Genomic DNA, 14,677 nt, shown 5'->3' on the forward strand with positions numbered 1-14,677 from the left:
GCCACTGAGGCCTGTGAAGGGTCTGGCCAACTGGTAGACATGGGACAGGGTGGTCAGCAGTCTGCACTGCCCGTTCTCTGGGATGCAAAGTCCTGTCCATGGAAATCTGTGGAGACTGAGGGTTGAACCTGTTCCAGGCCTCAGGGAGGCAGATTCCGTCCTTCCACCCCATTGCCCCTCAGGGTCCTGGAGAAGCAGAGACAGCCAGTCTAGACCCCGAAGCTGGGAAGGAATGAGCATTCCTCACTCAGGTGTGACTGCAGGTGTAGGGTGGGTGGGGTATTGGGGAAGGGCTTGTGTCCAAGGCAGGCCTTGGATAAGCTGTTCTCCCTGAGGCTGATTCTTCATATGCAAATTAGGCTATAAAGCCTACCCCAGCCTGGGGACAGTGAAAGTCAAGGATCCCTGGGCAGGAGGAGCTGGACACTGACCTCTCCCAATAGCAGGTACTTTCACTCTGGGCAGGCCTATCTCCTGCCAGGGTTCAGACAGCTGGCTCTGGGATGACTTAGTTTGACTACATGTCTCCAAAGACTTTGGGCCTCTCAGCTTATGCCTGCCTACCTGGGTATCAGAAGGCATTGCTGGGGCAGGGGGTCCCTGTCCTTGGGCTGTCCCTAACTAGCACAGTCCCGCCCCTCATCTCAATTTGATTCATCCTGTCTAGAACTCAAGGGCTGTGGGTGGCTGTGGAAGCCTCTCTTGTCCCCTGGGTGGCACCTCCCCGGAACCAGCATAGGTCAGCTGTCCTTGGAGGCCTCCTCAGACAGTTGGGGGGGGTTGGTCAGGGTGTGGGCAGCACACAGCAGCAGTAAGGGGCTAGACCTTGCACCCTCTGCTGTCCCCCTTTCCTCCACTGGCATGAGGAGGGCTTGTTGGTGGCTGTCAGGCCCTAGGGGCAGCAGGAGCCCCTACAGGGAGAGTAGGCCATAGGTCTGCAGGCCCTGCTGTACCTACTCTGGTGACTCTAGATCTCTTCTGGGCTGGGCCTGACTTCAGGCTGGAGACCCTTAGCTCCCTCAGTTCCTGGCACAGAGCAGATGAACCTGCCACAGGACAAATGCCAACTGTTTTGCCTTCAGGGGATTTCTCCCATGGCTTGGCCTGCCAAGCTGGCCCTTCTGGGAGGACGAAGATAGCCCTCTTGCGAAAAGGGACACTGGTGCACTCTGCACAAAGGCTGTGACCCGACCCCAGGGCTGCATGGGCAGGCTTCCATTCCCAGCGCTGCGCCTGCACAGTCTTGCCTCTGGGATGCAGCAGGACTGGGAAGACAACCCCCGGACATCCCAGCGCCCCCTGTGGCATGGGCCCAGCACTGGATACATCAACCCGACACTCCAAGTTCTATCAAGAGTGGCATTTATTCTCCTTGTGGAGGTGCGGCGCTCCGGGGAGCTGGTGCTATTGTGCTTAGGAAGGAGGTCTGTCCGTCCGTCCGTCTGTCCGGCCGGCCCAGCCCCAAACGGGGGCGGAAGAGGGGCGCGGCCCGAGTAAAAATCCCGGCCTGTTCCGGGTGGGAGTATGTACAAGGCGGCGGGGCGCAGGCGGGGGTGGGGGCGGGGCAGGCCGGCGGCCGCAACCCCCACCCGAGGGCCCCCGCATCTCGGGCCCTACTCGTAGAATCAGTACAAAATAGGTGCTACCTAAACGTTCCTTCTACCTGAATTCGCTAAGTCGGTTATTGTGCTGCTTAGTTATGGGGGCGGGAGGGGGCCCATGGCTTTCCACGGCGGCGGGGTGTAGGGAGAAGCAGGAGACCCTGGCCGGCCCATGGCCCTCTGGCCTTCTCCTTAGGTAGGTAGACAGGCGTATCGGGGTAGGGTGGGGCGCCTGTGTGTGCGTGTGCATGCGGGTGTCCCCAGCACAGGAGGGCAGGCCCCAGCTTGGGAGCTGTGTGGACTCCGAGTTGTGGTACAGAGGACTTGGGATATGGGCCCTGCTGTGCTGAGCCCTCAGTCCGCTCCTGCAGGTGCAGCTAGGTAGCAGCTTGGGGCCCACTGGGATGGGGCTGACCAGGTCATACACTCCAGCGTGCACCTTTTGTCTGGCCTGGGGCCCTGGCCCCACACAGCAGAGCCCAGGTGGCCAGAAGATGGAAGGACTGAGAGTCGGTATGGGTGGCCCTGGTCGTGCTGGGCCTTGGGGCCCTGGGTCTGTGCCACCTGAGCTGAGAACACCAGGTGCAAGTCAATGGGTAGAGCCCAATTGCACCCAGCACTGGACCCGGGCTGGGGCGGGAAGAGGTAAGGGGGATGCAGGGTTGGGTCTAGGGACCAGGCCTTTCTCTGCATATGCAGCTCTCCTTGGCCCACCTGAACCTGATGGACCCCTGTTGCGAACATGCACCCCCTGCAGGTCGCTGCATCCCTGGCTGACTCTGCAGCGGGCCTGGCACATAAGTGCCCAATGAACAGTCGGTGGGTGATGGATGACTGAAGGAGGGGTCTTGGGGGCAACCACCCCGCCCCGGCCCCTGGAACCATTACACCCGCAGGGCTCTGCCGTGGGGGGGTAGGGAGGAGGAGGGGAAGAAAGTCTGCGCGTCCGGCCCCGCGCAATGTCCCTGATCTAGGGGCCTATGGGGTGGATAGGGCAGGGGGATACCTGATTCTCAGTAACTCTAGAGGCGGCGGCAGCTTCGCATGCAGTGCGCATTATTGCTCTATAGTCGGCATCGGACTAACTAGAGGGAGAGGGAGCGGGCAGCCCCGGGAAGGGACGGGAGGAGGGTTGGGGCTGCATGCAGTGACGTCACAAAGGCGGCGGCCAATGGGGCGGGCCCTTGGGGCGGGGTCGCCGCCGAGGCTTTGGCATAGACGGGCGAAAGTTGGCAACAGAGTGGGGGCGGGGCCTGGGGCTCGAGGGTGGGGCCCAGGTAGGGGCGGGGTTCAGGGGCGGGGAAAATGATCCCGGACATCCCAAGCCCCCGGCGTCGGCGGGAAGGATGGGGGCCTCAGCACCCCTTCCCTGACCCGAGTGCAATCCGTTCATAAATAAAACGTACAAATACAGAAAGAAAGAAACCCGACGCATCCGCAAACCCCCCAGGGGGCTTTACCCGCAAAGCGAATACAGAGAGGTGTGTAATGGGCCGTGCCCAGGCTTGCCTGCCGGGCCCCAGGATCCGTCCTCCAACACCGAATGCCCGGGAACGAGGGAGGGAGCCCCGGGGCAGGGCGGGAATGGGGTCGGAGGAGGTCGGATAAGTCCATGCGATTCGATATGCGTCATTATTATTCGTTATGAAGGACAGAGCCCGGGAAGCTGGGCTGGAAGAATTCGGATTTGGCAGAGGATGCGAGGCGAGGGTGGGAGAGCGGCTTGGACTGAGGCCCCAGAAAGAACCCAAGGGAGAGGGGTGCCGCCGTCCGCCTCTCTCCCCGATCCCCAACGCGTCTATCACTCCTGGGGTTCAGCGAAGACTGAGGAGTAGGGACGCCTCTGCAGGACCCTCCCTCCTGCTCCTCCCCCTGTCTGCTCCCTGGACGTCTAGGCCGCAGGCCTGGCCCTTGGAAGGCTTGGGAAAGGGGTGGGGAAGACCTGAGTCTCTGCGACGCTATCCAGGGGCGCAGAGGAGGGAGGAGGGGGGTGCTCCCCACCTCACCCCACCCCCGTCTTCAGAGACCTAACTCGGAGATGAGGTTCGGTTCTGGGTCTCCTCGACCCTATTGCTGGGAAAAAGCCTGGGGCACCCTGGAGGGGAAGGGAGGGGGTTCGGGGTGGGTCTCCCCTCAGGACCCTATTGCTTGAAGGGGCCGACAAGGCCCCTGGCGGGCGGGGCGGGGCCGGGCCCCCTCCCTCTATTGCTGTGAGGTGGGGCCCGCCCTCCGGCCCCTCCGCCCGGGCGCTGGCGGAGACTTCCCTGGGGGCCCGTATTGCTGAGAGCCGACCCGGCTGGGCTGGCGGACGTACCGCCGCCCTAGGCCTGCACAGGACTGAGCCGCGGCGAAGCGGCGGGCGCCTGGGCCGCGGGGCCCCCGCCGCCAGCGCCGCCCTTGAAGCATGCAGACTCGTAGTGCTTGTTGAGATAGGACTTGAGCGCGAAGCTCTTCTTGCAGCGCTTGCACTGGAAGTGCTTGAAGGCCGAGTGCGTCTGCATGTGCGCGCGCAGGTTGGAGCGGTCGGCGAAGGCCTTGCCGCAATGCGCGCAGCCGAAGGGCTTCTCGCCTGTATGGGAGCGCATGTGGCCTTGCAGCAGCCAGGGCCTCGAGAAGGCCTTGCCGCACACGCCGCATTTGTGGCGCAGGTCGTGCGTGAGCAGGTGCATGGCCATGGCCGGCATGGACACGTACACCTTGCCGCACGTCGGGCAGCGCCGCGCCAGCTGACTGTCCAGGCTGCGGTGCGTCTGCTTGTGGCGGCTCAGGTTCGACGACGTGGCGTACGTTTTCCCGCACTCGCCACAAGCGTGCCGGCCCCCTGCGCCCCCAGCCCCGGGCCCCGCGCGCGCCTCCGCGCTCACCCCCCCGCGCGCGCCGCCCCGGCCCCCGGCCGCCGACCCCGCGCCGCGCGCACCCGCCCCGGCCCCGCCTCCGCCGTCGCAGTCGGGAGCTGCGGCAGAGGCCGTGGAGGGAGCGGCGGCGTTGGCGGCCTTACGGCGCGAGCGCCCGTCGGTGATGAAGAAAGCGTCAGCCGCGTAGCCCTCGCTGACGGCGGCGTCGCCGTTGATGTAACCGCCCGCGGCTGTGGCCAGCTCTGGGCGCGGGGTAGGAGGCGGTGCCGAGCCCGCGGCCGCCGGGCCCAGTTCTCCACGCACGGCCGCAGCGTACATGGGCTCTGGGGACGGCCCTTTGAGCAAGGCCGCCTCGGCATCGCCATCGTAGACGGAGGCGGGCCCCGCGTAGTCGTTGAGGTATCCTGAGGGCCGAGGTGGACAGGCAGACAGAGGGACGGGGAACCGGCCAGCGGGCGAGACACACACGGGAAGGCGGCGGGAAACACGGGGTCCGGGAAGGAGGGAACAAGAAAAAGGACAAAGGAGAAGGGGCCGGGGGACCGCGGGGCAAGGAGGATGGAGGAGGTAGGGAGGGGAAGAGAAGAGAGGACAGATGAGACTGGGCCGGGCCTCGGCTCCGCCCCCGCCGCCCGCCCCACCCTCGCAGGGGGAGGAAAGAGGCGCATCCTCGGGCGCGGCTGCCCCCCTTCCGCGGAGCCTCAAGGTCAGGGGGGAGGGGCGGCGCTTCCCTCGCCCTTCTTCCTCCACCCCTCCTCCCCCTCGGGTTCTCCCCACTTCAGCAGTTTTCCCTGATTATGCAACACACTGCGGACCCGCAGCGCACAAAGCCGGGACCGCCCACCGAGGGACCCCGTCGCTTCTGCCTCTCGGGGTTCCCACCTGCTCTTCCCCTCGGCACCTAGAACTCGTGTCCAGGCTTGATGCTGCCCCTCCTTGGTCCCCTAGGCCCCCCAACAAGCCCTGAAGACTTCTCCCTCCGGCAGCCCCTCCTACCCTCTCTAGCACCTCCTTCTTCCCTCCCAGGTCTTCCACTACTCACTGGACTTGACCCCCTTCCTGCTCCAGCCCTATCTTCCTCCATCCACTCTGCTTCTTCCCTGACTCCCTTCGTTCATCCTGTACCCTTGGGTCCTACCTTGTTCCACATAGTCCTCTTCCCCTAGGCCCTAACCCTTTGTAAGGGCCTTCCCAAGCCTCAGGACCGGCGACCAGGGAGTCGCTGCGTTGGAGAGTGCCAGGGCATCCACCAGGGGACACCTTCACTGGACAAGCTGCTGGCAGGCGGCATCATTAATGCCGGTAACTGCAGTTGTTCTCAAGGTACAAGATGGATCTCACAACCTCAGAGTCACAAATACACGCACCACATGATGCGGCCTCTGGCTTGTTCAGGGTTACACCCAGCTTCCCAGCCACCATCAGCCCTGGAGTGTCCTCCCAGGGTGGGCTGCTCGCTGATCCCAGCATACCACCTACTCATGCAGGGTCACACATGCAGCCACCCTGGACACACTCAGCCAGGGTCACCAGTCACATGGGTGCACAGCGGCCTCCGAGTCACATGGTCCCATGTAGTGGCACACAGGCAGGCACACACTCATACAGGGTCACACACAAGCGCACACAGTCACATGGCCACACGCAGTCACATGGGCGCACACAGGCTCACACACAGGCTCGGCTCACACAGGCTCAGGTCACACTTGTTCCGACACCCCACGCTGCTGGCACTCCCAGCCCTCCTGCCTGCATGCTAACAGTTGTCCTTGAACTTGGGCACCCTTACACAAAGAGCCTCCCCCTGATTCCAGCACTTGGGACCTCCCTACTTAGAGCCCTCGTGCCCACATCCTCCTCCCTATTTTGGTTGCAGGGGAAATACTGCTGCCCCTCTGCTGGTACCCTCGTCCTGACAGGTGGCGGCCCCCACTGGACCCATGCCTACTCCCTGGAACTCACAGCACTCTGCTGACCCTAGCCAAGAAAGAGAGGTTGATACTCAGGAAGGCCCGGGTTTCTGGGTGTGGGTCTGCATGCATGGCAGGTCCTGTCATATCAGTAAGTGTCCATACGCATAGCCAGGGTGTGGGTCCGTGTGTACCTTCAGGTACTTCCTGTTTCGGATCCTTGCTCCCCACCTTCTCTCCTGCATTGACACTCTCCCTGCCCGGCCTTGGCCCTGTTTTGGCCTGCCTCTGCGTTCCCCTCTCCCCACCTTCCTCCACAGTCCAGCTTCAGCCACTGTCTCCCTCTGGTTCTGGTTCCCTCGGGTCTATTTCCTGAGGCCCCCGGCCCTTCCATCCCCATACTCTGGTCCTCTACCCCTTCCAGCATTGTCCTGGGCCCCTTGCTGTCCCCAGCCTCAGCCCAGCTCGCACCTTTCTCGTGCAGTCGCACTCCGAGGTCGCTGCGGGCGCGCCCGTAGGAGCTCTCGAGGTCCGCCGAGGAGAACGTGTCAAGTTTGACCTTCTTGACCAGGAAGGATCTGGGCATGATTCCTGCGGGGCACCGGCGCTGCGGGCCTGCGGAGCCGGGGCGCGGGGGGGCTGCGGCCGCGGCGGGGCCCCGTCACCATCCGAGGAGCGGCGGAGGCAGCACGGGTCCCCACTCTGGCCTTTGGATGCTGCCGCTGGAGTACCGTCCTCCTGCCTGCCTGCCTGCCTGCCCTGCGTTTCCTCCTCTGCTCCTCTGGATTCCTCCTCTTTTCCTTCTCTTCTCTTCTTTTCTCTTCTCCTCTTCTCTTGTCTTCTCTTCTCTTCCTTCCTTCCTTCCTTCTTTTCTTCCTTCCTTCCTTCCTTCTTTCCTTCCCTCCTCTGGTCCCGGCTTCCCAGCCCGCAGTGCCGCCCCTGGACAGGCGGGGGAGGAGGCCGGGGGGTGGGGGGTGGGGAAGGGGGAGCGGCTCCGTCCCGGGCCCGGAGGCTGCGAGTGGGTGCAGGGCTGGCCCGGCTCCGCGGCCCCCTTCCCCTCCCCCCCACCGCCGCGGCGGAGCCTCAGTCAGCGACCCCCCATGCCCCTGAGGATGGAGGCGCCGGGCCCGGAGAACGCGGCGGCGGCGGCGGCGGCGGCGGCGGCGGCGGGAGCGCCAGCAGCTTCAGCACCGCGGCCAGCGCCGGCCCGGCCAGCACCTCGGCCAGCGACCCGGCGCGCTCAGCCGCGGCGGGCGGCGAGGGGCGGGCCGCGGGTGCTCGGCCGCCAGGCGGGGGTCCTCGGCGGGGGTCTCTAGGAGGCTTGCTTTATTGTTCTGCAGCCGGAGCGAGCGGCGGCGGCGGCGGCGGCGAGCGGGGGGCGGGGGTCCTCGGGGGGAGGGGTGCGCAGGGAGGGCGGGCCGAGGGAAGGAGAGAGGGAGGGACGGGGGCTCCGGGGGCGGGGCTCAGCGCTCGGACAGCTCCTGGGCCCAGCCTCCTGCGCCCGCGGCCGCCTCTGCCTGCGGCCGGGCCCAGCCTCTGGCTTTTAAAGCCCAGAAGCTGAGGGAGGGGGAGGGAGGGGAGGGAGGAGAGGCCGGCGGAAATGGCTGCGCTGGGCCGGGCCCGGCCGGGGTCTCCTGGGAGGGGTCTTGGGGATGCCGCGGCCCCCGCATGTGTGGATTTCCCCCGAGCAGCTTCGGGAATGGAGGCCCAGAGGTCTGCGGCATTGTCGTGCGTGCGGGGGAGAAGTGGAAACAGGCCTGGGACTCATGAGCCCCAGACTTGGGATCTTGTGGGGAAGAACGCAGGGCGGATCCCAGTCTGGTCCAGCCTGCCTAGCTATCGGGTATGGAGGCTAGGGATCTTAGGGGACGGGTGGGGGAGGCGGGAGGCGAAGGAGCGAATGCTGAGGCAGCGAAAGCGCAGTGTGGAAGCGCGGCGCGCTCCCCGTGCCGCAGTGTCTCCCTGCCACTCGGTCACCCGGGCTGACCCCGTGCCCGCTGGAGAGGTCTCCTTCCACCCCCCACACCCCCCCCGCCTCTTTCCCAAGGGGCGGATGTCGAGCGCAGCGGCGACGCAGCGAACGGGCTGTGAAGGGGGAGAGGGGCTGCTATGCCCTTGCTCTAGAAATTCGACTTCATTGGTGGTTTTACACCCTTCCGCGCGGCTGCAGCTCCCCGCGGCGGCCCCGCAACCAGGCGGATAACCCTTCCCGCGGCCGCCCGCCCCGAGTTTGCAGCCCCCATGACGTCAGGCCCAGCCGCCAATGGCCGGGCGCGGGGCTGTCGGGGGCTCCAGGCCGCACAATGGCCGCGCGCGGGGACATATGTCCTCAATTAGGTCCCGGAGCTGCCATTGTCCCCTCCCTCGCCTGCGTCGGGTGGTTCGGGAGTCCACGCTCAGAGCGCGCCTCCGCGCGGCCCGCTGTCACTGAAGACCAAGGTCGCAGGGGTGGCTCGGGGGAGTGTCCGGGCGCGGCCGAGCCCGGAGCGCGTGCAAGGTGGGGGCGCGTGCGCACCCGTCGCTACACGCAGTGACCTTGTGCAGGGCGGCACGGCGGGACCGCGGACTCCGGCCGGGAGCGCGCGGCGGGCGGGCCGCTCCGGGAGCGTGCGTGCGGGGGCGTGCCGGGAGTGCTGAGCTTGGAGCCGCGCCGCCGCCTGCCCCGCGCCCCGCTTCCTCCCGCACCTCGGCCCTGGAGGCGGGCGAGTGTGGGTGTGAGCAAGCTGGCCCCGCGCGGGGGACGCGGCGGAGACCACAGGCCCGCTTTGTGGCATTGGCCACGGCCGCGGCTGCATATTCATCTTGCGTGGCAGGCGTTCCCGAGGGGCGGGGGCGGGGCGTCGCCGCCCCCTTATCGCCGAGCCGCAGCCGGCGAGGCCTGAAGTGGGGGCGGGGACGGGGACCCCCCTCGGGCAAGCCTGTAGTCCCTGCTCCCTCCCAGGAGGGCCCGGCAGAGGCGCAGACGGAGGCGCGGGGCCAATTAGCATTTTGATTGCGGGACTGGGGGCCCATCTGGACCGAGGCCTAATTACCGGGCAAACCCTCCGGGCGCGGGCTGGACGTGCCCGGCGCAGGCCCTTCCCAAGCGCCACCACCCCCCCCACCTCCTCCCGGACAACCCGCCCCTGTCTCCTCTCTGACTTCATCCCTGTCCCCTCCTCTACTCCCAGTCACTCTATCCTTATGCTCGTGTTTCCCTGGCCCCTACCCTCATTCTTCCACTCGGCTACCCGTCCTCTTGTTCACGTCCTCTGTCCGCCCCCTTCACCTCTTCGGTCATTTTTCTGTTCCTCCAACCATCCTCCCGTCCCTCCATCCCCTGGTTCGCTGTTCACGTCCCTGCCTCTCTCTGTCAAGTTCCCCGCCCCCTTGGCTCCCAACCCTCTTGATGGACAAGGCGTCAGGGCACAGACACATGTGTCCCACGGCCGGGTGCTCCCGAGGGGACTATGCGGGCGGCCCTTGATCGGGCTCGCTCAGGTGGAGTCCGCAGCCCCTCGGGGCGCCTGGCGGGGAGGGGCAGGTGGGCCCAGGCCTTGGCCATCAGTCCGCAGTGGCGGGGGTGCAGAACACACATGCGGCCCAGTCTCAATTACTTGGGCCTCCTCACCCCGCCTCCTTTCCAGCACCCCTCTTGCCCCCGCCGGCATCCCAAGGTCGCTGCGCCCGTCCTGGGGTCCAGCTAGGAGACGGTGATTCTCATGAGATGGTGATTCTCATGCTTTTGGAAAGTTTCAGCTGTCTTCCACCGGAGGCCACCCTGAATCTCTCCCACTGAGGGCTGGAGGCCTGGTGGGAAGGCTTTGTTGCAGGAGAGGACAAGGTGAGAGACAAGGATGCTTTGGCTCCCAGAGGACTCAGCCAGTTGAGGGTTACTCCAATCCTCAGGGCCTTAGCACCCAGGGAGTTGGTCTGTCCACCCTGCCCCCATAGAGCCTCTGGTCCTCAGAAACTGTTTCCCCTGTCCTGGTTCATGTTGCAGCTGGGCCCAGCCTCTTACCCAGCTGGGATGAGGGGATGCAGTGTTGGTTCTATGTCCCTCTATCTCCCTCTGCTTCTGGGCATGCCACCTCCAGCCCTGAGCAGGTCCCATGTTGCTGAAAGGCCAGGCTTTAAAGGGGAGACTCACTGAATTATGTCCCCAGCAACCTGCCCCCAGCAGAGCCAGGATCCCTGTGTGTGCTCACTCCTGGGCCCTGGGTCACCTTCTCACCCCCCTCCACTCCAGTAGGACTCCAATCCAGTCTAACCTAGCCTAGAGGGTCCACTCCTCCTTCTGGATTCCCCCCCCCCCGGCTTACCAGGATCCCACCCTAGCTAGGAGCCTCTTTTGGCCTGGCTCCTTGGTACCCCAACACCCCCCTCCTCAGCCTTCTCTTCGGTAGAATGGGATGGGGTGTTTTCCTGAAAGCCAGCTGGGATCCTGTGTGCATAGTGGGCTACCCATGATCTGCTCATTCTGTTTCCCAAATGTGAGGTGAGACTCACAGCTCATAATAGCCACTCCCCACCTGCTTCTAGAGCCCATGGCCAGCCCAGGACACAGATACTAACCAGAAAGATGAGTAGACCAGGTGATAGCTTGGATCATGAGAGCAGGAGGGGGCAGAGACCAGGCCTGGGAGACAGTTGTGGGCTTTAGCCTCTATTCCAGAGGAGATGGGAATGTATATTTTTGAGGAGCAGCAGGGAAGCCAGTGGGGATAAGCAGAGTGGTTGGGTTCATCCAGGTTTGGGCTTTTGCCAGGTGAGCTTCTGAAAGGGGCATCTGAGCCCAGAGGGTATGCAAGGGAGAGGTGACACTGATTGTGGAATCTAAATGGAGTGAGGAAGGGGTAAGGGCATGACAGTGTGGGGGCTCCGGAGTGCTGGGGTCAGCATCTTCAGGACTGAGCTGGGGAGTAGGTGATGATCTGAGAATGGGGTGTTGAGAGAAAATGCTAGAGTGGGGGTAAAGGGGGACAGTTACAGATGGTGACAGGGTCAAGGGCATAACTGGGGCAGAGGACGAGGTCATTGGCAGGAAGAAAAGGTCAAGACTGAGGAGCAGGGAGTTGAAGGGTGGTCACAGGAAATTGAGACCACCAGGAATTCAGACCTGGCGCAGCGATGGGGCGATGCCCACAGCAAGGGCTGGTGTAGGTGGTGGGCACAGCAGATGGCTGGTGTCAGCTGGGACTCCTGCAAAGAGGAGTGGGGAAGGGGCTGCAGGCCACAGTGAGGAACAGGGCAGGTGGGTACCCCCTTCCAGGCCAGGGGGCTGAGCTGGGGAGAGAAAAAGCAGCCCCCAGAGAAGGCTGGTGGGAAGGGAGCAGGGCAGAGGGGAGCTGGGGTTCCCAAGGGAAAGTGAGGGCCCAGCAACAGGGCTGAGGTTGTTGGTGGGGGGGGTTGCTGGTGACCGGCTGGACTCCAAAACAGGCGATGTGTACTGGGTGAGGCTCATGAGGACAGCGGCATGAGGCAGAACAGGTCCCTGCTGGGGCAGGAGCTTTGGAGCTACAGGGAAGAAGTGAGACCACGAGGCAACTAAAAATGTCTACTTGAAAAAGTCAAGGAAAAACAAAGAGCAAATATCAAAGTAGTAGAAAATATTTATATAACAATGGATTAATATTCTGATTATAGAATAGCTGCTGTAAATGAACTCTACAAAACAAAGATGCTGAGACCCCCAAGGGGTTAACAGGCAATTTACCACACAAGAAATAAGAGCCCTTACTGGGAAAGACATGCAAATTAAACAAGATGCAAATTTCAGGGTGGGTTTGTTTTTGTTTTTGTTTTTTACATTTTTATTATAAAAAATATCAGGGGCGCCTGGGTGGCTCAGATGGTTAAGCGTCTGCCTTCGGCTTAGGTCATGATCCCAGGGTCCTGGGATCGAGCCCCGCATCGGGCTCCCTGCTCTGCAGGAAGCCTGCTTCTCCCTCCTCCACTCCCCCTGCTTGTGTTCCCTCTCTCGCTGTGTCTCTCTCTGTCATATAAAAAAAAAAAAAAGAAAGTAAAAAAAATATATATCAGATGTGCGCAAAAGTGCAGAAAGTCAGATAAGGATGGGTCCACATGTGCCCATCACCACCATCACCCAAGACCGGCTGGCTCACAGCCAATCTGGTTTCCTTTCTTCCCCCATCCGTCCCCCAACCCCAGATGTCATATCACAAAATGTCATTTTTAGTAAGTAAACAAAGACATGAGAGCACACAGGGGTCTGGGAGTTGCATGAGGGAGCCCCCACCTCTCACCCTGAGTTGACCCAGCCAGAGCTGGGGGCGCTGTCCCCTTCTTGCTTCAGGAAGGATATCCCCTCAGCCTCCTGAGTTTTAGGGCCATCAGAGAGGCCAGCAGCCCTGAGTGACCCAGGTCCTATTTTGTTCCAAGGGATCCAACCACCTGACCCTGCTCAGACCCTCCGGCCTCATTCCAAGCTTGAGATAGAATTTCCATACAGTAAAATGTCTTAAGTGTGGAGTTCCATCAGTTTTAACAAACACAGTTGCTCTCGTAACAAGACATAGGATGGACACCAGGGTGGCTCAGTCAGTTAAGCGTCTCCCTTTGGCTCAGGTCATGATCCCAGGGTCCTGGGATCAAGCCCCGCATGGGGCTCCTTGCTCAGCGTGGAGCCTGCTTCTCCCTCTGCCTCTCTCCCTGCCTGTGCACTCTCTCTCTCTGTCTCTGAGACAAATAAAATCTTAAAAAAAAAAAAAAGACACAGGACACTTCCATTCCCCTCCAGGACAGTTCCTTGGGGAAGCTTTAAAGGAAACACAAGAGGGGAGGGGGGGCAGGAGAGTGGGCCCTGGAGGACGGGGAGGTAGTGGAGGGGAAGAGAGGGTGACCAGAGGATGTTAGGACCACCAAGGGGGAGCTGTCATCCTGCCTGCATTCCCTGGAAGTTGGCGTGGGGTGGTCCAGCAACTGTGTAATTCCTAATGCAGTTGGACCCTCCCGCCCTCACCTCCCTGGCCTTCCCCTGGGGTTGCACACTCTCAATATTTGCTCTAGAACACAGAGGAAGAAAAGACTGGACAAAAAGAGGAAGAGCAGAGCATCAGTGAGTTGTGGCGTAACTTCACATGGCCTAATATGCGTGTGATAGGGGTCCTGAGAGGGAGGAGGGATTGGGGAAAAAATGTAGAAATGATGGCCAGGAATTTTTCAGATTTGATGAAAATTATAAATGTACAAATCCAAGAAGGTCAAGAAGCCCCAAACACATGCTACAGGAAGAAAACCACAGCCCGGCACATCATAGTCAAATGATAAAGGGAAATATTGAAAGCAGCCAGCAGGGGGTGAGGGAAGAATTAACACATGCTGTGTACAAAGGAGCAATGATAGGATGACAGCAGATTCTCATGGAAATCAGGCAAGCTAGAAGATGGCGGAGCAACGTCTCTGAAGTGCTGGAAGAAAAACATTGTCAACCTAGAATTCGATACCCAGTGAAAATATCTTTCAAACACACAGGTTAACTAGATTTTCAGACATACAAAAGCTGAAGAATTCGGGGCACCTGGGTGGCTCAGTCATTGAGCATCTGCCTTCGGCTCAGGTCATGATCCCAGGGTTCTGGGATCTAGTCCCGCGTCAGGCTCCCTGCTCAGCAGGAAGCCTGCTTCTCCCTCTCCCACTCCCCCTGCTTGTGTTCCCTCTCTTGCTGTGTTTCTCTCTGTCAAATAAATAAATAAAATCTTTATTAAAAAAAAAAGCTGTAAGAATTCATCACCAGCTGACCCACACTGCAAGAAATCCTAAAGAAAGCCCTCCAGACAGAAGAAAGTGACACCAGGTGAAAATCTAGATCTCTACAAAAAAATGAAAAGTATGGAAATTGTAACTAAGAGGTAAATGTAAAAACTTTGTTTCTTGTTATTTAAAAGATAATCAGCTGATTAAATAGAATTACCAACGTATGTGGGATTAGGGGCGCCTGGGTGGCTCAGTCGTTAAGCGTCTGCTTCGGCTCGGGTCCTGATCCCGGGGTCCTGGGATCGAGCCCCGCATCGGGCTCCCTGCTCCGCGGGAAGCCTGCTTCTCCCTCTCCCACTCCCCCTGCTTTTGTTCCCTCTCTCGCTGTGTCTCTGTCAAATAAATAAAATCTTAAAAAAAAATGTATGTGGGATCTATAACATATATAGAAGTAAAATGTATAACTAGATAGCACAGTGTTCAGGTGGGGGAAATAAAGGGACAGGCAAAGTTCTCACAGCAGAAGTGAAGGGGCATAGTCACTGGAATGTGGGCTGTGGTAAGTTAAAGATATATCTGCAAAGAGTAAAGAAATTAGGGGCGCCTGGGTGGCTCA

At 61.3% G+C, this 14,677-nt stretch overlaps 1 protein-coding gene across 2 annotated transcripts; it reads right to left on the reverse strand.

The window, feature by feature from the left end:
* Window positions 1-1,181: 1,181 nt before the first annotated feature.
* On the reverse strand, window positions 1,182-7,326 carry SCRT1 (scratch family transcriptional repressor 1). Of its 2 annotated transcripts, none has more exons than XM_081816707.1 (2): window positions 6,838-7,326; window positions 1,182-4,860 (listed from the first exon to the last, which is right to left on the reverse strand). In XM_081816707.1, exons 1-2 carry the CDS (start codon window positions 6,950-6,952, stop codon window positions 3,923-3,925), a joined length of 1,053 nt encoding a protein of 350 aa, XP_081672833.1. In that variant the 5' UTR covers window positions 6,953-7,326; the 3' UTR covers window positions 1,182-3,922. The 2 variants fall into 2 exon arrangements, with proteins under 2 accessions (XP_081672833.1, XP_081672834.1); XM_081816708.1 differs by lacking the exon at window positions 6,838-7,326 and adding an exon at window positions 5,595-6,076 and having other exon boundaries at window positions 1,183-4,860.
* Between the last annotated feature and the right edge of the window lie 7,351 nt (window positions 7,327-14,677).

Source organism: Leptonychotes weddellii, chromosome 4 (genome assembly GCF_054177405.1).
Source record: "Leptonychotes weddellii isolate Sample4059 chromosome 4, ASM5417740v2, whole genome shotgun sequence".
Classification (NCBI taxonomy): Eukaryota; Metazoa; Chordata; class Mammalia; order Carnivora; family Phocidae; genus Leptonychotes; species Leptonychotes weddellii.